Raw genomic sequence first — 26,447 nt, 5'->3', positions numbered from 1 at the left:
TGAGGTCATTTTACCCTTCTTAACAGGTACAAATCTCTTCTCTCCTTCCCAAATAATTCCTTTAAATTTAGCCCAAAGTGTATCCACGTTACTCCCTTCACTTATCCAACAACTGAATTGTGAGTTAAGGTAAGTCCCAAATTCATCAACTTTAGTTTTTCTGTACAATTTCTTGTCTTGTGTAACCCTCTTATTAAGCCTTTTTGGTACGAGTCCTACATCCATTATTACAGCCTTATGGTCCCCTATTCCTTCAATTACCTCAGTTTTATCAACAATTTCCCATGGTTTAACCAAGAATACATCTAATAAGTTATTGAGACGAGTCGGTTCTTGTACTACTTGTGTAAATCCTCCCTCCCAAATTAACTTATTTGCCAGTTTCTGTTCATGGGCTTCACTTGCAGCTCCTTTCCATTCAACTTCAGGCAAATTTAGATCTCCCCCAATTATTACCATATCATTATTATTGTTTTTACAAGTATAATCTATTATTTTTTCAAAGATTTCCATGTCTCTTTCCTCTCTTCCAGGCCTGTATGTTCCTATAATTCCCACCTCCTTCATATTATCACAAACTAATTTTATCCCTAATATTTCATCCCTTTCATCGGTAAACCATTCATGTGAACAGTAAGTTTCCTTCACCAGAATAAACACCCCCCCTCCCTTTTTATCTCCTCGGTCTCTACGATAGACTGTGTACCCTTCTGGAAATACTTCTCTATTACCCACCCCTTCTTTCAACCACGATTCCGCTCCTATCACCACATCAGTCTCATAAGATTCCATCAATGTACCGAATTTTAATTGTTTATTTACTACACTTTGACAGTTTACCAAGAGCAATCTCAGACCCCCTTCCTCCCTAAAACTTGACTGTTGCAATTGGGTAACTTGAAATTCCTTACTATCCTGAGTTTCTTTTTCTAGTTGACTGAGCCAGCTTGAAGTATAGCTGGCTCTTTCTGCTAGTTTTCCTGGTCAGTATTATAACTCAAGGGAGTTGCCTGTTTTACAGTACATATCTTAAGATTAATAAAATCTAGAACAATATTTCCTATCTTTCGTTTACCTGAATTGTTTAGATGGAGGCCATGTTTTGTATAACAGTATCTCTCAAAACTGCTGCATTCAATAACCTGAGTATTCCGAAAATGTTTACAAATTTTAACAATATCTGTATTGACCTTATCATATGTCATCCACCTCATACCATTAGGAGCCGATGACCTAGGACCTAGGACCTAGGACCTAGATGTTAGGCTCCTTTAAGCAAAAAGCATAATCATAATCACATTCCTGCCAACTTTCAAAAAAGAGAAATCCTGAAGATCCAAAAGTGGAAAATTTTTAAACAACACACGCATGCGTCACAAAGTCTTGAGTCATAATGGAAAAGGACGGCAAGGGGGGAGATTATAAACGATACTAATACAAGTCAAATAAATGTTATGATCACCCCTGAAATTAAATACTTACATAAAGTTACATCTTGATGAGTGTTCATCTGTTTCCACTTAACACTGGGAGCACTTTCCATGATCATATAAAACATGGAAATTAAGCAGAATATGCCTCCCTAAAAGACTGATAATATCGTTTCTTAGTTGAACTCATCACGAACATCACTAAAACTACCAAATCGCTTACAAATTCGTCACACAATTCCACGAGTTTCAGAACTACCGCCAATGTTACTCACACCCACAGCAAACATGGCCTTTCACAGCTGCTACAAAGCACGACACACTTACTAAAGTTGTAATACACAGCCTGCTACTTTTCATGGATTTATTTTCTTCAAAATCACAGCCTGCCACTTGTTTGGGAACATCTCAGTGAATGAAGTAGCAGTTAAGGTCGAACAGGTGACAAAAGCAGGGTGATAATCAATAATGTGATTATCAATACATTCACCGGTCGAATTTCAAACACCGTATCTCGTATTACCAGCTACTATCGAAAGTCAAACAAATCCGATTTGACCCCGGAAAGCGAAACCAAGCCTGGATATTCAAAATCCATACAATAACGTTCATCTGTACAACCGTAAAACACGCTCAAAATCCGTACATTTTACGGAAAACCGGAATACTTGGCAGGTATGTAATCATCACCATCATCGAACTTCCAGAGGGAAGTCCATAATTGGCCACAACATTCATAAATATGACATAAGATACACTGTTAAAAAAGCAAGACCGTAATCGTAAAATGAGAATATGAGCATCACTTTAGAACACGGTAGCATTTTATATTTTATTGAGTAACAAATATCGCTGATATATGTGCTTCTTATGGATTTTCTTAAACTATGTATTTACATTTTAAAAAATTGTGAAAATGTGTGTTTCTATGTGAAATAAGATTAGGTTTTAACGCTTGGGGATACACAATAGGAATAATAAATGTTGTAAATTGTGTTAAAACATGTGCCAAAAAAAGTAATCACATGAAAATCTGCATCCTGTTCATTACAGTCTCTATCTAATACTTAACTTTTGATCAGATAAAATGACAGTCTAATTAGAGTTTGGTCCCTATGTTAGGGACTATAAATGATCATAAAAAGCACGCACATAAGTTATATAAACAGTTTTTAAAAGTATTCCGTGTAGTCTGTATCCAAAACTCAACGATTAATCAGATAAAAGGTGACATTAATACCATTGTCTGTTGGTACTCTAAAAGAGTGAGTTGTGAGAACATGCATGTTAGGAACTACACTGCTTTTATGTTGAATTTGAATAGGTTATTATTCTGATTGTTGAAACACATGAAAACATGTTGTTCTTTATATATATGCTTGAAAAGGTAAATCGATCTTCTTTAAGTTATAAATGCTATTTATTATATTGGCTGAGGGATATCCCAATGTTTAAGAAAATCTAGTCATATCCATCCGTAAGGGCAATAGTGGGGGATGTCTACATGAAGAGAAAATAATTGATTACATTTCATTCTATAGACTCCCGAATTTAGAAATGTATTACTAGTAATGATATTCGTATTGCAGAATGCTGGGCAAGCTACATAGGTCAAACAGGCTGAAATTTTAATATCAGCAACAATGTACATGTCAGTGCAAAAAGATACAATAGATTCTTGGCCATGAGTGAACACATGGAAGATTTCAATCATTCACCCCCTTCCATTGAAAATGACTTGAATACAATGAAGATCTTACAGAAGGGCAAATTACTCAATATCTCGGAAGATATCCACATTCACTTGGATCAAAGATTTAATGCAGTTTTCAACCCAAATTAAATTTCGGAGAAAGTCAATGTCTTATATGATGAAATCGTGAAATTTTATAATACTGTCAGTTCAATTTATTGGCATCATATTCTACGCCGGACTTGTGTACACATTCCATTCCTCACTCCCTTTGTTTACATTCCCCCTTCCCTCCCGCGCTCTCCTCTGCCGATAACATTGCTCACACTCGCACAAGGACGAACATGTTACAGACTTTCGTAGGTTATGATCTTCACTTCCGTGTTGACGTTTAACTAATAAGACAGAGTTTTAGGGATGTTCCACCATTCAACACATTGTAAGATACATTAAAATTATAAGAAAACCGATTTCGACTCCCTTGGAGTCATCATCAGTTCCTGTTGAAAATTAATTCAGGGGGAATCTGATAACAATCATCATAATAAGAAAATTTAAAGATGATACCCTGGAAAAACATCAATGGGTTGCAAGACATCACGTCCTCAGAATTTACCTCTTCATTACTCTGCACATGTCCCCCGGGTGCTAAGCGAGCAACTGTAAGAAAAGATCTTCATTAAGGTAATCACATTTACAGCAGTGTAAATAAAGGTTACAGATCTCTACATATGGCTTTGAGTGTATTTGGGGGTTGTAGTTAGGATGTAAATGAGAGGGTACTATAAGTCACTGGTGAGACCTCAATTACAGTATGGTTCTAGTGTATAGGACCCTCAGAGGGATTTCGTGAGCCAGGCTGAGTGGCTCAGACGGTTGAGGCGCTGGCCTTCTGACCCCAAATTGGCAGGTTTGATCCTGGTTCAGTCCGGTGGTATTTGAAGGTGCTCAAATATGTCAGCCTCGTACTGGCATGTGAAAGAACTCCTGCTGGACTACATTCCGGCACCTCGGCGTGTCCAAATCATATATGTAGTTAGTGGGACATGAAGCAAATAACATTATTTATTAGGATTTCCTGATTTGAGAACTGGAAATCATCAAAATTTAAGGAGTATGATTTGTTATAGGTGATTTCCGACAAAGGAGTAATATTACAAAAATGTTGCAAACTTTGGGCTGGGAAGACATGGAAGTAAGGGGGCAATCTGCTTGACTATGGTATGTTTCAAGCTGCCTGCAGAAAGACGGCATGAAACAACATTAGTAGATGAATATGCTGGAATGGAGTTTTTAAAGGTAGGAAAGATTATAATATGAAGACAAAGTTGGAATTCAAGAGGACAAATTGGGGAAAACATTGGTTTATAGGAAGAGGAATTAGGGATTGGAATAAAGTAATTTACCAATGGAAATGTTCAATAAATTCCCAGCTTCTTTGAAGTCATTCAAGAAAAGGCTTGGTAAACAATCTGGTAGGATCTCCCACCTGGGTGACAACTTTAAATGCAGATCAGTGGTGATTGGATTGATTGATTGATTGATTGATTGATTGATTGATTGATTGATTGATTGATTGATTGATTGATTGATTGATTGATTGATTGATTGATTGTGTTCCAGCTGGCATTATAGATATATTCATTGTAAATCTGCTTCAATGTTAGAAGTGTCGGATTGCACTAACGTTACTAAAAGGTCAGGTAACTGTAATTATGCATTTGTTGACCATTGTAGTTGTACCCTTTTCCCCTTTTCTGTGTAAGAGGAAAAATTCCTCAAATTTTGTCGTTGAATTTTGATGCACCCGGTATAGAGCTATACTGGTCAAGCAAGTATTTTACAATGCCTTTTTAAATGACAATGTTTGTCTAATAAAATATATTAATTGATAGTGCACAACAGTCATCAGAGAATTCTACAAAAGCTGGTAGGAAGATTGGAAACCAAGTCATTCGTAAAGGATACATGTGCATCCACAACCTCGGTATAATGAAAGGTGGTTCCCGAGACTACTGGTTTGTGCTTACATCTGAGAACATCTCCTGGTTTAAGGATGAAGAGGTAATGGCCTAATTTACTTTTTGTATTGTGAGTTAGTCTTAGAAACTATGCAGTTCACTAGTGTTGTGCTCTCTTCCGAGTTTTCTCTTCCCAATATTCACTCATTATATAGCAGTATTGTGAATGGACTGTTACAGAGAATTAATATTTTACTGCCATTGTTTGGTTAAGAATCATGAGAGATAATTTCACTAAAGTAATTCAATTTCCGAAACTTGCAGAGATTTTAGAAGTATCTTATATCATTTTTAAAGTTCCATTTGTATATGCAATATGTTTAATATCTGCACCTGCCCTTTTTATAAAAGTAATTTGCAACCATTACTCAAATCTCATACAGTAGAGTCTCGCTCATCCGACCTTCGCTTATCCGACATTCCGTGTTATCCGACACTGGTAGACTTAATTTGAACTTTTGGTGGAGACTAAATTCAGGCGCACCCGCTGTGGAGGGTGCGACCATGGGACAAGCACTGGCCTGACCGCTGGCGGTAGGACAGTTTTTATCTCAAGGACAGGTGCAGTGAGTCTTCAGTCATTGTTCATTGTACTATTGGTTGGGTGCGGATGTTATAGTTTTCATATCCTTTGTGAGTATGGCGAGTAAACGGAAGAAAGTGATTGTTTCTATGGAAGACAAGTTGAGTGCATTAAAGAGACTGGACAAAGGCGAAACTCTTCAAAATGTGGCTTCAGCTCATGGATGTTGGATGTGTTACAGTGGGAGACTAGAAAAAACAGAGGGAAGAAATTTAAAAGTGGTGCTCTACCAGAGCAGAGAAAAAATGAAAAATGTGAGTACGAAAATGTAAGTGAAGCACTATTTCTTTGGTTATCTCAACACTGGGAGAAGGACCTGCCAATATCTGGCCCCATTCTACAGGAAAAGGCTGTGTATTTCCAGAAGGAGTTTAATGAAGGGGACCCTAATTTTCCTGCCAGTGCTGGGTGGCTTCATCGGTGGCAAAAACGGTACGTCATTAGGCAGCTTAATATCTGTGGAGAAAAGTTTCCTTTTGTAAGACATCTGGAATGTTTTCGTTCAATACTGCATGTACTGTACAGTTGAATTGATAATTAAATAAACAGAGTACCGTAAAACATGTCATTGTTTTAGTACTAGAGTATAGCCTTCCTGTTTGTTTCAGTTCATTTTCAAAGTTATTCTGTATTATCCAACATTTTCGGTGATCCGACGTACTCCAGGTCCCGTTTAGCTCGGATAATCGAGACTCTACTGTATTTAATTTCCTTTTTCATCTGTAATAGCACCTTGCCTTCCTCACCCTGCAAAGGTTAATATTACTTCAGGTTATGAACATAGAGAAAATTAAATTGTAGAAATACAGTAGATCATAAATAATAATTAAAGGACTTCAAAGTAATTACTGGAATTCATTATAATAATGGACTACAATTGCTACAAAGGTGATGTAGATACCATGAATAAATTGAGTGATATGGTATCAAGAAGAACGAGGAGATGGCCTTTAGCTTTACTTTTTCATTTGGCAAATATAGCGGGAATGAACAGTCAAATCTTACACAGTTCAACACACGTTGAGAATGGCCATAAATACTGAAGATATTTTCTCAGAGCCTTGTTGATGTCTTTGATGAAAGCTTCTCTAGAAGACAGAGCTGAACTTAAGAACATGCCTGCAGTCACCCAGCTCTTTCTGAAAAAATACAAAAGGCAAATGCAACAGCAAGAAGAAGACCCTGCATCGAAAATGACAGCAGCGGTGATTTTCTTGTGGCAGACGGAAGAACAGGGTGACAATGATGACATGTAGTTTATGTAAGAAGAGATCAGTGTGTGAAGAACATACGATTACTGTGATCACTTGTCCAGAATGCAACAATGGAGATTATGGTGAAAACATAGAGTGACTGGGCTGAAATGTGGTTGAAGTGATAGAAGTGAAATCTGTTTTCCACATTTATGAACAATATTTCCAAGTAGTTTCATTCCAGAATTCAGTACAATGATACTTCACTATTTCTTCAAGTTGCCGACAATTTCTGTACTTTTATGTAATGTTTTCACATTATTATCCAATAAAATATTATATGTATGGTTAAATCAAACTATTCTGCTTTTAGAATAGTTGATTTAATTGATTTAATGTGTACCCTGTATTAAAGGTAAAATGTTTAAGTGGTTTCATGACATCATTCTCTTGGTGTACAAAATATACCATACGTGTACTTATAACGTATATTAATAAGCATGTGTAGTCAAAGGTTAAGTGGGTAGTAGTTAAGAGTAGACTGTGATGTTAAAAAGAGTTATATCTATTTTCACCAATAAGGTATATCTGGCATATTGTGTAATTGACTTAACTCTCTTTTCACTCAGAATTTTTTCCATTTCAAAAACTGAAGTTGGGAGATAAGTTGTTAATTTCTGGTCAGCTGTGCGACTCAAGACTTGCACACTTCTATGCAGAGATAGACCAGGGCATGCTGATTTAGAATCTGTGATGAACATATTTTTATAGATAACTGGCATGTGTAGGAGATATTTGTAGGATAATGTTTTTAGTGGAAGGTTATATAGTTGTTCTTCCCCTTAAAACTATTGTCACCACCACTATAAATATATTATTTTTTGCTTGCTGCCCAGTATAGTTTAAAACTCCTATTACATGTGAAGGGAGAGTCCTGCAAGGGTTGCCATCTTTCCTGCATGCCACATGTAAGTAAACAATAACTTGGTCGCTTTCACACTAGAAAACTGATCTTTGATAAATAAATAATCAGATTGAAAACAGATAGAAAAGCAGTAAAACTTACCCCATTACAGTAAGTGTTGAAAATGCTCTCCTTCAGCCTGTAGACAAGCGTTGTAGCATGTGATGATATTCTGATTCACTCTTTGCACTTCAGCCACATGAACCTTCAAATTTTCAGTGTAAGAAGCTTCAAAATGTCTGTGCAGTTTGTGTTTCTTCAGTTTTTGTATGGTAAAGATCATGGAAATGAGACGAAGATAGTGGAACCTTTGCTTGAGGAAGAACAACACGGGTCCAGGAAAGCTCGAAGTACTGTGGATCTTATCTTTGCAGTAAAGATGCTGACAGAAAAGTACTGGGAATACGGAAGAAATCTTGTGATTGTATTTGTGGACATTGAAAAAGCATATGATAGTGTTCCTCGAAACAAGATATGAGAATGTCTGGAAGACCTAAAGGTGCTAAAGTACTTAATTGACAAAGTCAAGATGCTATACCAGAAATGCTACAGCTGTGTCCAGGTAGGCTACGGACGATCAAAATGTTTTGAAACAAAGAGAGGTGTCCAACAAGGAAGTGCTCTGTCACCACTCCTGTTCGTAATAGTAATGGACAAGGTCATCAAATCTATCAAGAAAATGGACAGTGAACCAAATGCCCTGGTATTTGCTGATAATGTGCTTTTATGGGGAGAGACAGAAGCTGAAGTTCAGAAGAAAATGAATGGAACAACACATTAAAAAATTTTGGACTGAAGATGAGCAAAACAGACAGTGGAAATGACCATCAACAGGGAAGGAACAAGCTCAAATATATTTCTGGAAGGAGAAAAAATCAAATCAGCTTCCCACTTCAAGTACCTCTGAAGCACAATCCTGAAAGACAACACTGTTAGGCAGGAAATGCTCAGCAGGACACAGAAAGCATCAAACTTCTACAGTCAAGTCAGAAATCTTCTCTGGGACTGCAAAATACCATAGTAAGCAAAAACAATCATGTACCACACTTACTTCGTACCAATCCTCACGTACGGGTTAAAGACATGTACCCTACTAAATAAAGACTTCAGTAGAATCCAAGCAACTGAAATGAGATTCATTAGAACCATGAACCGAACTACCAGAAAGGACAAGATCAGAAATGAAGTGAATAGGAAAGTAGCTGGTATTGAGGTTCCTATTACCAGTGCCATAAAGAAACTGACTTCAGTGGTATGGGCACATAATGAGAATGAACAGGGAAAAACCTGCCAGAAAATATTTCGAACTTAATCTCATAAGAAGAAGACCACAGGGAAGACCAAGAAAACGTTGGATAGAGACTGTAAGATCAGATGTGGAGGAGAGAGGATACAAATGGGAGGATGTACTGGATCAGAAGATGTATGAAGACAGAAGGAGATGGCGAGCACTTGTACACCATACCCGGGAAACTGAAGTTGGGAAATGATGATGATGATGATAGTGATGATGGGAGTTACTTTTGTACATTCTATCTTTCAATATACTCCACAAATAGGAGTTGCAAAACACTAAATCAGGAGAGCAAGCTGACCAGAAACTATTCCTGTTCTTGAAATCATCTAGCACTGTGTTAATTGAGGTATGCGCTTTTGCCCTGTCTTGCTGGAAATATCCGAGCAACCTTTCCCTGTTCAGTCAACTGAGGGAAAAGTTTGTTCATTTTTAATTCTATGTACTGGTTAGAATTAATGGTGGTGTTTAAAAAAAGTTGCCTTTTAGCTCTAATAGTGCACAAAATTTCTATTTATTTATTTACCAAGCTCGATAGCTACCATCGCTGAAGTGCGGCCAGTATCCAGTAATCGGGAGATAGTGGGTTCGAACCCCACTGTCGGCAGCCCTGAAGATGGTTTTCCGTGGTTTCCCATTTTCACACCAGGCAAATGCTAGGGCTGTACCTTAATTAAGGCCACGGCCACTTCCTTCCCATTCCCAGCCCTTTCCTGTCCCATCGTCGCCATGAGACCTATGTGTGTAGGTGCAATGTAAAGCAAAAAAAAACCCCACTATTTTATGGTGATGAATTGGATTTCCATGAAATATTATTTCTCATGTGACCAATACTGGTCCCAAAATGCTCTGAACCAATCGGTTACTGCTGTATAAGCAGCGGTCATGCTGTACTGTACAGAAAATGGCAGTAATTCAAGATTCAATTAACCTCTATTGATGGACTGAATAAATAATGTTTTCTTGCAGCTGGATCTCATGGACCTGAACTTTGCTCTTCTGTGACTTTTTAGGTTTAAATTTCAGTTTTCTTGCCACCCACCATACAGAAGAATATCAAACCTCACTTTACTGTGCCTGTTTCGTTATGGATTTTCGGGACGGATCACTGAAGTTTTCACAAATATCCTGAATTTTTTTGACAGTTAAGACAGGCAGTTGTTTAACTTGTTTTTTGTTTAGCAGTGAACACATAATTTTGAATTTATTCATAATTTTCTCAATTCCATAACTTGTTGGCACTCACGCTCCAGGAAATAGCTTGTGGAATTCTCTTCTCACTCTCCCAGCACATTCATGTTTTAAAAATCTACAGTATATGAAAATACACTATTCAGCATTTAGTTCAGAAGCTACAAAATGCTCTGAACCAATTGGTTACTGCTGTATAAGCAGCGGTCATGCTGTACACTGTACAGAAGCTTACCACAGGTTAGCTGAGACCATGACAGCACTAGGCGAGTTATATGGTTCAGGTGGATATTGCATCATCCACTTGCCTAGATGCTGTATAAGGAAGCATCTTAACTGAGGCTTGGACTGTAATATAAGCAAACATCACTGCTGGAATATCTCCCAGTTATAATGTATTATTGTCATTGTTATAGATGCAACAAAACATAACATTTAAAAAAGTTTTCTTGGGGCAAACATTTGTAGATTTAGTGTATTACACAACTAATTAAATGGTGAGTACTTACAAATTTTTCAAGGTGAATGTTAAGAATACAATTGTAGTTGTGAATAAGCAGTCTGAAATAAACTTCATGTGGGCCAGAATTGCTGTAAGGGACTGGTAAAATGTAAATATTAATTCCTAAATTTAATTCAGGCATCTACAAGTATAACCTCCGTGTCCTTTAATTCAAAGAAGACAATTCTGTAGGATGTTTTAAGACTGAACAACGTACATTGTCGAATCATCATAGAAGTTATGTTACTAAAAAATTTAAATGATCTTGTTTCACTTTAGCATGTCCTAATGGGTATACAATCTCCTCACTTTTTAGTGGTATCAATCTTTCCTCTTCCAATTTATGATCTTGAAATTGTGCCTCTCACATTTTTGCTCCACAGCTGCCATTTTCTGTGTCTGACCTTGTTTTCCTCCATTTCCAGTTTTTTGAAGTCTTCTCTGATTTTTAAGGTCCATCCATCTGTTTTTTTTGTACAATTAATTTTAATCTGTTATTTATAATTAATAGCATTAACACATAAGAACATTTTTAATGTCTGTTGTTGTTTTTGGTTTTAGGAACGTGAAAAGAAGTTCATGCTACCATTGGATGGGCTGAAATTACGAGATGTGGAGCAAGGTTTCATGTCTAGAAGGCATACATTTGCACTTTTCAATCCTGATGGCAGGAATGTATACAAGGTAATTTTCATAATTATTAGATTAGGTATAGAAGGTATGCTTACTATCGGAAACATTTTGCTTCAGTAGAAACTAGCACCATGTAAATAAAACAAATAGTGTTTCAATCCAAATACAGTTGAACCTGACTTATACATATATCAAAGGGGGAGAGAAACAACTACTTGTAACTGAGAATTACTTAGAAATCAGACTTACACAAAACATCACATATTTACTGAAAAACCAATGGAATAGACCTACATGTGTAAATCCTTGCAAATAATAAATACATTTACTGAAAATCAATGGAAAAAATAAACACATTAAGGCAGAAAATATTATTTTGAACTTGGTCCAGTCTTAAAGAAATCAGATCGTTTGGCTTGTTTCAGTTTTCTTGCGTTAAGAGTATAAACCTCCTTTTGCAAACTTAGTAATGAATTCAAAGCATTTTCACTACAACTTCTCGCACTGATGTAATGCCTACACACATTGATTGCATTTAACATTTCACTCAGTTGAGGTGTTTCAAGATTCAAGTCGTTACCTCCATCTCCATCACTGCCACTATCGCTTGTAGCTGGTCCGTCATCACCGTGTTGTTGACATACATCAGCACTAATCTCTTCATCCAGTAGTTCTCCACATACAGCCAGATTATCATCGAAATGCACAAGGGTATCGAATTCTACACCCTCCGATAGCGTTAGCTCATTGCCAGACAAAACTTTGTTCCCATAATCATCATTGGAGGCAGCCCCTTCTATAAAGACACCAGCTTTGCGGAAATAGTTGCTGATTGTGGAGGATGACACCTGCTTCCAGGCAGTCGAAATAAAGTCCATAGCTTGTAGCAAATTAATGGAGAGAGGTTCATTTCCTGCATCACTCAGTGTTATCAAGTGTTGAACCAGCATTTTTCTATAATGCACTTAACATTTGCAATGATGCCCAAATCAAGCGGTTGTAGAACACTGGTACACTTAGGAGGGAAAAATTTCACTCAGACATTCTCCAGAACGATTTGAGGTGGATGTGTTGCACATCGATCCATAAGAAGAAGGATCTTCTTCTCTTTCTTTTTCATTTTAATGTGCAGTTTTTTCAACCACTGTTCCATTAGAAGCATAGTCATCCAAGAATTTCTGTTGGATTCATATTCCGTAGGTTTTGTTTTCACACCCTTAAAACACCTTGGATTCTTCGATTTTCCTATCACAAGTGGAGGAAGTTTGTCAGATCCATCTGCATTAGTGGCGGGAAGTACTGTTATAAGAATTTTACTTTCCTTCCCTCCATGGCATGAGTCACCTTTTTCAGCTAATGTTTTACTGGGAAGGAGATTGTAGAATAGGCCGGTCTCATCACAATTGTAGATGTTTGGAGGCTGATAATCGCTTATGATACCCAGCAGAAACTCTTCTTTCCAGTGTTGCACCGTGACGTCGTCCACAGCTTTTGAGTAATCGCAAATTGTTCTCCCTGTGATTCCATGACAATCTTTAAATCCTTGTAACCATCCTGATGAAGCTTTGAAATCAGCAGTGATACTCATCTTTTTAGCTAAATCTATTGCCTTTGTCTTCAGCGTGTCGCTACTAATTGGTAGAGCTGCAGCCCGCTTTTGCTGGAACCATGTGAAAAGTGCTTTCTCCAAATCTACGTAGCTTCCTTCTTGCTGACGGATGAGCTTTGCTGATTTTGAACCCAGTTTTAAGAACTCATCCAAAATAGCGTTTCTTTTACTGATGACTGTACATAACGTTGTATAAGCAATCCCTAAGTCTGAAGCAATGTGGATTAGCGTCCACTTCTCGTATAAATTTTACTTTTTCATCTAGGGTATAACTTTTCCCTTTTCTGTTCTCCATGGCTAATCAAAAGCTACTGAATGACAAAACTACTGTTCAACAGTAAACACCAGATACCGGCTCCGTGGACATTTTACTTCTCCGTTGTTCCTATGAAAGAATTTATCATATTCAAACAAATTTACTGTATTTTCTTTTGTTTCCGCACCGAAACTGCCCACTTTGGTTGTAATGTAACTTAATCTTTGGCGGCGTTGTGAAGGTCAAAAACGACGAAGGTAGAGAAGGAGCGAGATAGAGATCTAAGGGGACTCGATCGGTTGGCCTTTGTTAAGCCGCCAATAAGTAAGTGTCCATCATGTCACTCGGCGAAACTCTTTGTGTTCTGTTTCAGCACCGAAACCAGACCACTCTACTACCACCTACGCCGACGAAGTGGAAACTTCGTCATTACTGTAGTTTCTTTTAAAAAAGCATGTGCTCATTACAATTACGCAAAACTCAGTTATATTTCACTGACACTTAATACGTATAACAGCAAATTACGTATAAACGGATTACGTATAAATAAGGCTTAATTAACACACCTTTAAATTACATTTTGCCGGGACCTAAATACGAATTACGCAGAATAGAGTTACTATAAAGCAGGTTCAACTGTATCTCCGGGACCTAAAGGAAATTACGTACAAATACGAATTATGCAGAATAGAGTTACTATAAAGCAGGTTCAAATGTATCTTGGCAATTAAGCCTTATCTCAGATAGATAAAGAGAATATGTATATACATTGATGTGATAAACATTAAAAGAAAAATAGTCGCAATAATTTCCAAATTTCCTAAAATCACTTGAAGAATTTAGCTACATCCAAAGAAGCAGCAGGCAGTGAACAACTTTTTGTATGATCTGATCATCTCCACATTACAAGTGATCAACTCAGTATTGGGGACCCCATCCTATTAACTAACAGTTGCATAAAAATCTTAATTTGATTTGTTCTCTTACCTTCAGAAAAGAGAACAAAGAGATGTAGAGGGGGGGGATTCCAAAACCACATCCTTGGACTTTCCTTCCCCCAATCTTATTACTCAAGGTACTTAACGTCAGCCACTGTTTGAAGTAGCCAGATACGAGGGTTTGGAACTTCAATAATGACAACTAATAGAAAAAAGATACATGCTACCAAGTTTTACTGTCCTTCAAAATAGTCACCAGCATTGTGTACAACCCATTGCCAGTGATGTGGAAGTTGCAGAATACCTTTAGCAGCGCCTGTTGTGTTGATAGTTCGAATGGAGCAATATACTGCCTGACGAATCTCTGGAACAGTTCTGAAGTGAATGCCACGAAGTTGTTCCTTCATCTAAGGAATCAAGTCAAAGTCACAAGGGCTTAAGCCCAGGGAGTATGGTGAATGGTACATCAATTCCCAGCTCCATCGACTGAACAAATCAGCTACAGCTTGCGCTGTATGTGACCAAGCATTGTCATGCAAAATGATGGGTGGGTGCTGCAGAAAGTGCTGGCGCTTCTTTCTCAAGGCTGGTCACGTGTTGTGTTCCGAAAAAAGAACAGTAATACAGCATATTGATGGTCCTTTGTGGGGGAATGTAATGCGTTAGGATAACATCATCATAGTTGTACACACTAATAACCATAACTTTCATATTTCTTGGGTTCTGACGAACCTTCAATCTTGGTGGTGACCCATAATGATGCCATTCATTCAATTGGTGTTTCAGTGTTGGCTCGTACGATTTGGCCCGTGTCTCATCCACCGTAAGAAAGCCTCTCCTTCATGCTTTAACACGTTCCCTGCGGCAGTGAATTTCGATGACTTAATGTTACGTCGTATCGGCCCACCGGTGACCCGATGCTGCCTTTAGTTATTATCGGTTCGGGTCACCGGTGACCTGACGAATTTGACTTTGTTTACTCCCTAGTATGAAATCCTAAACAATGCAAGCGCACTTGTTGTGTGCGTTATTGTTGAGGAGACATTCCAGCGTATTTACCTGTGCGACAGTGTTCCGATTCAACAATTGCGTGAAACAGAAATGACCCCGGAAAATAATTGGGTCACCGGTGGGCCGATCAAAACTAGCAGTATGCCTCGATCCTTTACTTCAATTGGAACACTATGTTGCCATTAGTTAACAGAAATTCGTAACTAGGACGTAGTTACTTACTTCGCAATTCTGGGAAGTTCGCACCGACGGATAAGAGTAACATGTTGAAATAATAACATTAAGTTATTTATTAGACCACCTAATCAATACAAAATCGTCTTGGATGATTTACATAAATTTGTTAGCTAATAGTGGGACATGTTTCGCCTTCTCTGAAGGCATCATCAGCCATAGTCTTAACCTTAAATTAAAAATAAGCGTCTAAATAACATGTAGTGATGAAATGAATTTTAAAATCTTGAAGAGATTTGAAGTAAAATAACATTAAAAATAACAATGATGGTTTGAAAATACAATGTGATGAGATACAATAGTGGAAGTATTAACAAAATTACCTTAGAAGGCTGCTAAAATAAGTACAATGGAATAAAACAACAGATTGTTATACAACAAGTAGTAAGATTGCATAAAAGTAAAGTTGATAGTAATGGCGGTTATAATTAGACGATGGCGAAAAATCTTATGTAATCAAAGTAAAGAGGAGAGAGTAAAAGTCGAAGTTAGTCGAGAGATCTGAAGTTCATTATGATCTTGAAGATAAAGGATGAAAGTCAGATGCATATGGTGAAGTTGTAGAACACGTTGAGGATATGAAGTTGGTGAATAGAAGTTGAAGAACAGTTTCAAATAGGATCACTATGGACCATCTCAAAATTTGAAGTGATGTTCAAATGTTGTAAATTGTGAGTTTGTAGATATTCTAGTTGAAAAAGCATATACAAGTGGAATCTGTAAATGGAAGCAAGAAACGTAGAGTTAATTGTGTGAAAAGATATTTGAAAAATCTTGAAGTAGAATCGTATGCACTTACCACTTGACGGTGACAAAGATAGCTTGTAATATTATGAGTAAGAAGTATTTGCAACAGTAGACTTCTTGCTACGTGTGTTATAACTGAAGTTTTGTGTTGGAGGGGGATCTGTTTGCGTTGACGTAACTATTAGAGGGGGGCTGCTATTGGTGGGAGGGAAGGAAGAGAGTGTATTACTGCGCGTGTTGTAACGGTGTAAGGCTATTGGAGGGAGCGATGTTCCGGTGGGTGTGGCTATGGGTTTATTGGTTGTATTTGAATTAGAGGTACTAGCGGTGGGGGGAAGGGAGGGGGGTATATTAGCTGTAGAGGAGGTGGGAACTCTAATTGATGTGAGGTTGAAGATTTTTAAGAATTTGTTGGTGAGGGAAGTTGATTCTCGTAATAAAATAAGAATCTGTTCATACAAGGGGCTTTTTTTATCAATAGTGTCGTTTAGATTTTTATCTTTATTAAAATGTTGGTCGAGGAAAATAAATAAGTTTTCATATTCTGTCATGAGTTTGCTTTTATCAACTCTTTTTAGGATATGGAGGTCTTGTTCTATTGTGGTGAATTTATGCCCGGTGTCCCTCATATGGTTGGCCATTGCGGAGAATTTGTTGTGTTTTTGGGCATTGTAATGCTCGGCGTATCTGGTAGAGAAGCTGCGGCCAGTTTGGCCAACATAAGAAAAATTACATGTAGAGCATTTCAATCTGTATATTCCTGATCCAGAGTAACTATTGTCTGTGATGTTGATAGAGTTGTGATTGAAGAATAAATTGCGATTAGTGTTTTTTGTTGTGTAGGCTATTTTTATTTCGTGCTTCATTAATGAATTGGTTATCGGGTAAATGCTACGGTTAGTGAACGTGAATTTAGCGTACTATCAACTTTACTTTTATGCAATCTTACTACTTGTTGTATAACAATCTGTTGTTTTATTCCATTGTACTTATTTTAGCAGCCTTCTAAGGTAATTTTGTTAATACTTCCACTATTGTATCTCATCACATTGTATTTTCAAACCATCATTGTTATTTTTAATGTTATTTTACTTCAAATCTCTTCAAGATTTAAAAATTCATTTCATCACTACATGTTATTTAGACGCTTATTTTTAATTTAAGGTTAAGACTATGGCTGATGATGCCTTCAGAGAAGGCGAAACATGTCCCACTATTAGCTAACAAATTTATGTAAATCATCCAAGACGATTTTGTATTGATTAGGTGGTCTAATAAATAACTTAATGTTATTATTTCAATCTACATCATCAATACGGACCAAAAATGATATTTATTACATGTAATGTCAATGCCAACCAGGCAATAGTAAAACCTAACAAGTACTTAAACCTAAAAATTAAAATAGGCAAGATTTCTAGAGATATCAAGTTTCTTAAAGATTGCTTGAAATTAGAGTTGGTACCTAAATTTCTCAAATCTTTACAAAGAAAAAGTCATCCCTATTCAAAATCTAATGCCACTCAAAAGAAAGTAAACAACATATGGTTGAAAAATGAAATTAAACTATTATACAAGAAGAAATCTATACTAAATTTACAATTATATAGGACTCATTTGACCATCTCTCAGAAATTACCCCCACTTGAATGGAGCTCATTTTTAAGGTACACTGACCTCAAACTATCTTACGTATTAGACAAGAAACAGAAAACCCTAAACCATAAATTACTTAGTCTTCAAGAAAACAAATGTAAAACTCCTGACCAAAATACAAACAACAAAGTGTCCCCTTCCCATTTGACTAACATTCCCACTACAAAAAAAAAAACGGAACATCGCTCCCTCCAATAGCCTTACACCGTTACAACACGCGCAGTAATACACTCTCTTCCTTCCCTCCCACCAATAGCAGCCCCCCTCTAATAGTTACGTCAACGCAAACAGATCCCCCTCCAACACAAAACTTCAGTTATAACACACGTAGCAAGAAGTCTACTGTTGCAAATACTTCTTACTCATAATATTACAAGCTATCTTTGTCACCGTCAAGTGGTAAGTGCATACGATTCTACTTCAAGATTTTTCAAATATCTTTTCACACAATTAACTCTACGTTTCTTGCTTCCATTTACAGATTCCACTTGTATATGCTTTTTCAACTAGAATATCTACAAACTCACAATTTACAACATTTGAACATCACTTCAAATTTTGAGATGGTCCATAGTGATCCTATTTGAAACTGTTCTTCAACTTCTATTCACCAACTTCATATCCTCAACGTGTTCTACAACTTCACCATATGCATCTGACTTTCATCCTTTATCTTCAAGATCATAATGAACTTCGGATCTCTCGACTAACTTCGACTTTTACTCTCTCCTCTTTACTTTGATTACATAAGATTTTTCGCCATCGTCTAATTATAACCGCCATTACTATCAACTTTACTTTTATGCAATCTTACTACTTGTTGTATAACAATCTGTTGTTTTATTCCATTGTACTTATTTTAGCAGCCTTCTAAGGTAATTTTGTTAATACTTCCACTATTGTATCTCATCACATTGTATTTTCAAACCATCATTGTTATTTTTAATGTTATTTTACTTCAAATCTCTTCAAGATTTTAAAATTCATTTCATCACTACATGTTATTTAGACGCTTATTTTTAATTTAAGGTTAAGACTATGGCTGATGATGCCTTCAGAGAAGGCGAAACATGTCCCACTATTAGCTAACAAATTTATGTAAATCATCCAAGACGATTTTGTATTGATTAGGTGGTCTAATAAATAACTTAATGTTATTATTTCAATCTACATCATCAATACGGACCAAAAATGATATTTATTACATGTAATGTCAATGCCAACCAGGCAATAGTAAAACCTAACAAGTACTTAAACCTAAAAATTAAAATAGGCAAGATTTCTAGAGATATCAAGTTTCTTAAAGATTGCTTGAAATTAGAGTTGGTACCTAAATTTCTCAAATCTTTACAAAGAAAAAGTCATCCCTATTCAAAATCTAATGCCACTCAAAAGAAAGTAAACAACATATGGTTGAAAAATGAAATTAAACTATTATACAAGAAGAAATCTATACTAAATTTACAATTATATAGGACTCATTTGACCATCTCTCAGAAATTACCCCCACTTGAATGGAGCTCATTTTTAAGGTACACTGACCTCAAACTATCTTACGTATTAGACAAGAAACAGAAAACCCTAAACCATAAATTACTTAGTCTTCAAGAAAACAAATGTAAAACTCCTGACCAAAATACAAACAACAAAGTGTCCCCTTCCCATTTGACTAACATTCCCACTACAATCAACCTATCTAATGCAACCTTCTCTAACCAAGAATTAAATCTATTAGATAAAGGCATCAAACATAATTGGCCTAATCACAAAAAGGCAGAAGACATCATCACTACCATCGCTGAAACCGAAACTAATATCGATAAACAAATCCCAATTGATAAACAGAATGACGTACGATATGAAGTAAAAAAGAAACTCCCAACTTTGATTAATGAGATAACATCTAATAATAACCACAATGTCTCGAAACAAATTCTAAACCTGAAATCCAAAATCCATAGCAACAACGTAGTAATTACAAAAGCAGATAAGGGCAACACCATAGTAATAATGAACAAACAAGATTACATCAATAAAACTGAAACCTTTTTTTCAGACAATACCTATACCTTAATTAACAAAGATCCTACAAACAAAATACAGCGTAACTTGAAGAACCTTCTGAAAAATTCTAACTTCATTTTAAATGATCAAGATTATCAGAAATTAACTGTAATGAACCCAAAATTACCTACAGTCAGATCACTGCCCAAAATTCATAAAAAAGATGTCCCCATTCGACCTATAATTAATAGTATCAATAGTCCTACCTATAAAACCTCTCAATTCCTACACAAATTCCTAAAAAAACACTTCAAATTTCACAACTCCAACCCCATAAAGAACTCGATCGAACTCTGTAATTCCCTAAATAAGTTCAGTCTACAACCAAACCACGTTTTATGTTCTTTTGACATCACCAACATGTATACTAATATCCCTATCAACAATACTATTAACATCATAAAAAACAATCTGTTGAAACATAGCACATTGAGTAAAATCGAAATTGATGAATGGTTAAAATTACTTAATTTCGTTTTAGACAACAACTATTTTACCTTCAATAAGAAAATTTACAAACAAGAAGGTCTAGCGATGGGAGACCCGTTATCTGGAATACTAGCCGACATATACTTAGATAATCTCGAACATAGTAAGATTATTAATAACATCAACGGACTCTGTCTTTGGCATCGCTATGTTGATGATACCATAGCTATCATTGATAAACAAATCAACAACAGCAATAACATACTATCATTCCTCAACAACTTAGATAATAATATTAAATTCACTAAAGAAGATGAGTTCAATAACTCTCTGAACTTCTTAGATATCAAAATCACACGAGCATTGAACAAATTCGACTTCCAAATATACAGAAAACCCACCTTTTCTCCAACAACCATAAAAAATGATTCTTTACATCCCAACTCACATAAAAAAGCCACTTATCACAGTTTAATATATAGAGCATTAAAGATCCCTATGTCCTCTACTAATTTAAAGAAAGAATTACTATTCATCAAGGAAATAGCTAAATTCAATGGATTTAACACGAATATGATTGATAAAATCATCAATAAAACCAAACTAAAACTAGCTACCAATTTAACTCCATTAAAACCCGTCAAACCAAAATACGCTAAATTCACGTTCACTAACCATAGCATTTACCCGATAACCAATTCATTAATGAAGCACGAAATAAAAATAGCCTACACAACAAAAAACACTAATCGCAATTTATTCTTCAATCACAACTCTATCAACATCACAGACAATAGTTACTCTGGATCAGGAATATACAGATTGAAATGCTCTACATGTAATTTTTCTTATGTTGGCCAAACTGGCCGCAGCTTCTCTACCAGATACGCCGAGCATTACAATGCCCAAAAACACAACAAATTCTCCGCAATGGCCAACCATATGAGGGACACCGGGCATAAATTCACCACAATAGAACAAGACCTCCATATCCTAAAAAGAGTTGATAAAAGCAAACTCATGACAGAATATGAAAACTTATTTATTTTCCTCGACCAACATTTTAATAAAGATAAAAATCTAAACGACACTATTGATAAAAAAAGCCCCTTGTATGAACAGATTCTTATTTTATTACGAGAATCAACTTCCCTCACCAACAAATTCTTAAAAATCTTCAACCTCACATCAATTAGAGTTCCCACCTCCTCTACAGCTAATATACCCCCCTCCCTTCCCCCCACCGCTAGTACCTCTAATTCAAATACAACCAATAAACCCATAGCCACACCCACCGGAACATCGCTCCCTCCAATAGCCTTACACCGTTACAACACGCGCAGTAATACACTCTCTTCCTTCCCTCCCACCAATAGCAGCCCCCCTCTAATAGTTACGTCAACGCAAACAGATCCCCCTCCAACACAAAACTTCAGTTATAACACACGTAGCAAGAAGTCTACTGTTGCAAATACTTCTTACTCATAATATTACAAGCTATCTTTGTCACCGTCAAGTGGTAAGTGCATACGATTCTACTTCAAGATTTTTCAAATATCTTTTCACACAATTAACTCTACGTTTCTTGCTTCCATTTACAGATTCCACTTGTATATGCTTTTTCAACTAGAATATCTACAAACTCACAATTTACAACATTTGAACATCACTTCAAATTTTGAGATGGTCCATAGTGATCCTATTTGAAACTGTTCTTCAACTTCTATTCACCAACTTCATATCCTCAACGTGTTCTACAACTTCACCATATGCATCTGACTTTCATCCTTTATCTTCAAGATCATAATGAACTTCGGATCTCTCGACTAACTTCGACTTTTACTCTCTCCTCTTTACTTTGATTACATAAGATTTTTCGCCATCGTCTAATTATAACCGCCATTACTATCAACTTTACTTTTATGCAATCTTACTACTTGTTGTATAACAATCTGTTGTTTTATTCCATTGTACTTATTTTAGCAGCCTTCTAAGGTAATTTTGTTAATACTTCCACTATTGTATCTCATCACATTGTATTTTCAAACCATCATTGTTATTTTTAATGTTATTTTACTTCAAATCTCTTCAAGATTTTAAAATTCATTTCATCACTACATGTTATTTAGACGCTTATTTTTAATTTAAGGTTAAGACTATGGCTGATGATGCCTTCAGAGAAGGCGAAACATGTCCCACTATTAGCTAACAAATTTATGTAAATCATCCAAGACGATTTTGTATTGATTAGGTGGTCTAATAAATAACTTAATGTTATTATTTCAATCTACATCATCAATACGGACCAAAAATGATATTTGTTACATGTAAAGAGTAACATGTTTCGGGGCACATGGTGACCCGAACCGCACGGAACGTGTTAAGCGCTCAAAGTGGTTACAAGCACTGTCATATCGTAACCATTTAAGCATTTATATCAAATCACGCGGAACCCATCGTAATGCAGTTTTTCTCATGCTCAGGTGTTCCTTCAGAATGTGAAGCACAGTCATATGCACTAATCTGGTGTCTCAGGCCAGGTCACGAATTGTATGGTGTTGATCACTGTCCACTATTGCGGTAAGAGATGAAACTGACACTAGGGCGATCTGGTAGATGCCATATTTTGGCATCCCTCGTTGAGGCTTTTATTCACCATGCCACTGTTCTGTAAGGCAATGCAGACTCCCTGCAAGCCTCTTGAAGACCTTGATGACAGTGTCGTGCTGTACGACCTCTGGCACATTCAGTCTTCATCCAACTCCATTGTTCCTGTTTCGAATAGATCATGACAACACTACCTTAGACCGCCAACTAACATTGAGGCTCTCTTCGCCTCGCCAGTTTGCATGTGCCTGATGTGGGAAGGGAGAGTCCATGTGCTCTGAGGTAAGGTATGTATGTAATTAATGTGTGCTATCAGCGACATTATTAGGTTCCATTGCATGGTGTCTCTACAGCAGTGTAGTAAGTTTTCAGTTGTGATCTTCATTTAGTAAAGTGGGAAGTATTCTTCTTCCACAGTACCAATCTTTCCTCCCCAGGTAGAATTGTTCCTCAGATATTTGCATGAAGCTCTGTGGGACTTCACCTCCCCATGGGTGGGGGCATAGAATACTCCCACACTATCCCCTGCTTGTCATAAAAAGTGACTAAAAGGGTCATGTGGCCATCAGTCCCTCTCGAGGGTTTGACCATTTCAGAATTTAAAAAGTGCATGCTGCTTGGGGAAGGCTGTCTTACATGTGATGATATATTCAAAGGACACATCCTATTGTGTGGGAGTGCCTTGTACTTCGGCAGTAATCCCTGCATAGCTGAACGCTGTAGCTGGAACCCTTCTCATGCTCTTTGGCATCATTTAACATCAGACCTCAGGTAATACCTTCCAAGCCTGGCTCTGTGACGGTTACAAAGACAGCCCATTATTGGAATTGGTGGCATTTGGAGTGGGTACTTTTGCACATGGCATGTTCGAAGCCTGTCCAGGCTGGTGCACTACGCAGGTCTTTGACATTTAATTCTGTGAGAGGTGCAACCCCATGGGAAAAAAGCCATTGTGGAAAGATTAGTGCAAGCACTCCAAAGTTCCTGGTCACTTCTAGGACCGGCGGGGGATTTTAAGGTGGTGTAATCAGTTATGTTTTCCGTTTTAAAGGAGTATATGGAGAATTAGACCCTGTACAAATGGTGAGGAATGCAGCTTGCTATTGAAGACCTGCAGCTCAGCTCCACCCAAGTCTAGGTGCTGTTGAAGTGTAACCACTTTGGCAATATTCCCATCAAGGTGGAAAAGTAGCTCTGAATCAGATTCAGGGAGTCATCTTCCATTGTGTCCTGAATTTGAACACCAATGATAGTTACTGGATAGTAGAAGAACCATGGCATTAATATCGTACAGTGCGTAATACGCAAAGTTAACAATGAAAATGTTGCCACTCATGCCTTTGTCATATCCTTCAAACTCTCATTCATCCTAGAGAAGGTCAAGTGACACTAGAGGGAGTTTCCTTCCTGGAAGCTCAGAAGAGATTTAATACCACTAATGCCCCTGTTAGGCAGATAACTACAGTTTACTTATACAGAGATTGACACAGTTTTGGCCTCCATTCGTAACATCGAAGCTAGTAGAAGTACTTATTCAGTCCTGGTGTTGAATTGTCTAAGGCAGCTGTTGCTTATTCAAACATCGCTGCTAAGAGGAAAAGCCTAAAGATGGGGCCGACCCAACCCAACCTTTGGCCATTGAGAAGACTGCACGAGCGAAGGCAAAGGATAAGTCACCTTATCCCAAAAGGTTGGTGAAGGCCGCATCCAAGGCAGCAGAGGTAATACTCTGCTGCTGAATCCTAGTCAGGAGATGATAATGATATGATGGACGTTGAGGATTTGTCCTCATCCTCGGATGGAGGCACTGTTTAAGTCGAACTGTAATGTTTGACAGGCATCTAATTAATCAGATCATGGTGAGTATTGTCTTTGTACAGGAAACTAACTTTAGAGCAGGTCATCTTACGGTCTTGAGAAATTTTTGATTGTATTCAAAGGCACTGAAGAACTTTATGTATGATCTGATAGTCTCCACATTAAAAGTAAAGTTAGTATTGAGGACCCCATCCTATAAATTAATAGTTGCATACAAATTATCATCATCATCATCATCATCATCATCATTACTACACATGTTAAATACTTGAAATGATCTACCTGTTCCAGTTTTGTATTCCAGCCTGACATTCAGTTCCCTTTAGTCTTGGAAATGTTAATTTTCATATCATACCCACTGCAGCTATTTTCATGTTCCAAGATAGTAGATTGTATGCTTTCGGCACAATCTGCCATAAATGCAGTCATCAACATTGACCAAACTGCTCACTACATTTCCACCTAAAGTGAATCTCTCTGTGCCACTATATACCTTTCATTAGATGATCCATGTAAACTATGAACGGAAAAGGTGTATCCCTGTAACTAGTTGAACTAAGGAGTAATTCTACCATGAATTCTCACTGCAGTCCAATTATCAGCATAAATGCCTTTGATGTCTTGTAATAATGGACCCTTAATACCATAATCCCAATGTACTGCTAACATATTTTCTCTTGGTATTCTGTTATATGCATTCTATAGACATATGAAACATAAACAGCAAACATCTTTGCGGAATGATGAAGTGAGGGCAGCCTGTGAATGTGGCAGCACAGTGCTCTCAATATAGGCTAGAATGTCTAGCTTGGCACTCGCTCTGTATCTCTGAGAGATAATAATTGATGTAAAATCAACGGATATGTGTAAGTTTGCTGCAAATACAGAATTATGAAAACAGTAATTACAGTTTTCATGACAGTATTAAGCATAACTTTGTCTTATTTTGCACCACTGAGAAACCCATTCCACATTAAATTGATAACATTTTCAGCAATGATGATAAGTCAAATTTGGAAACTGGTTAAGAACCCTCTGGGCTACGACTTGAGAGTTTATTATGATTGTATGATTTTAAGTCTCGTGTAGAGATTGGCAGAAAATATGTTCCAGAATAATCAAGGAGTTGCACTACAATTGGAAGGCACTGGGCTAAATGTGGTTTCCGTGGTAGGTACAGAGTAAACAGGAATAAGATTATGTAGAATAGAGGGGAAATACTCTTTGAAAAACACATTCATATATTATTTGCAACAACAGCAGCAACTGGTGAGAAGATACGCCTTTGAGATAATTTCGGTATATGAACAAATCTTATTTTCAATGTACGAGGGCAAGTCAATAAGTGTCTGCAATCAATTTTTATAATTTACTATAAAAAGAGTACACACTTTCTATTGATACCATTTTTCAATGTAGTCACCCTGCTTTTCAATGCACATGGTCCACCGTTTCACAAACTTTCTGATACTTTCTGCAAAAAAAGGTTTTTGGTGGCACAGCAAGCCATGTATGCACTGCTTCCTTCACCTGTTGATCGGAGCTGAATCGATGGCCTCTTAGAGCAGTTTTAA

At 36.9% G+C, this 26,447-nt stretch overlaps 1 protein-coding gene across 5 annotated transcripts in view; it reads left to right on the top strand.

Annotated features, from left to right (window-relative positions):
• Positions 1–26,447, top strand: part of shi (dynamin-1 shibire) — a 726,486-nt gene that overhangs the window by 217,404 nt on the left and 482,635 nt on the right. For all 5 annotated transcript variants that reach the window (XM_068225570.1, XM_068225571.1, XM_067138081.2 and 2 more), the window contains exons 11-12: positions 5,019–5,187; positions 11,433–11,555. In XM_068225570.1, the coding sequence (XP_068081671.1) occupies positions 5,019–5,187; positions 11,433–11,555 (292 nt within the window). The remainder of the gene's footprint in view (positions 1–5,018; positions 5,188–11,432; positions 11,556–26,447) is intronic.

This window comes from Anabrus simplex, chromosome 1 (genome assembly GCF_040414725.1).
Source record: "Anabrus simplex isolate iqAnaSimp1 chromosome 1, ASM4041472v1, whole genome shotgun sequence".
Taxonomy (NCBI): Eukaryota; Metazoa; Arthropoda; class Insecta; order Orthoptera; family Tettigoniidae; genus Anabrus; species Anabrus simplex.
The sequence above is the reverse complement of the archived record's forward strand: the minus strand, read 5'-3'. Positions and strand labels throughout refer to the sequence as shown.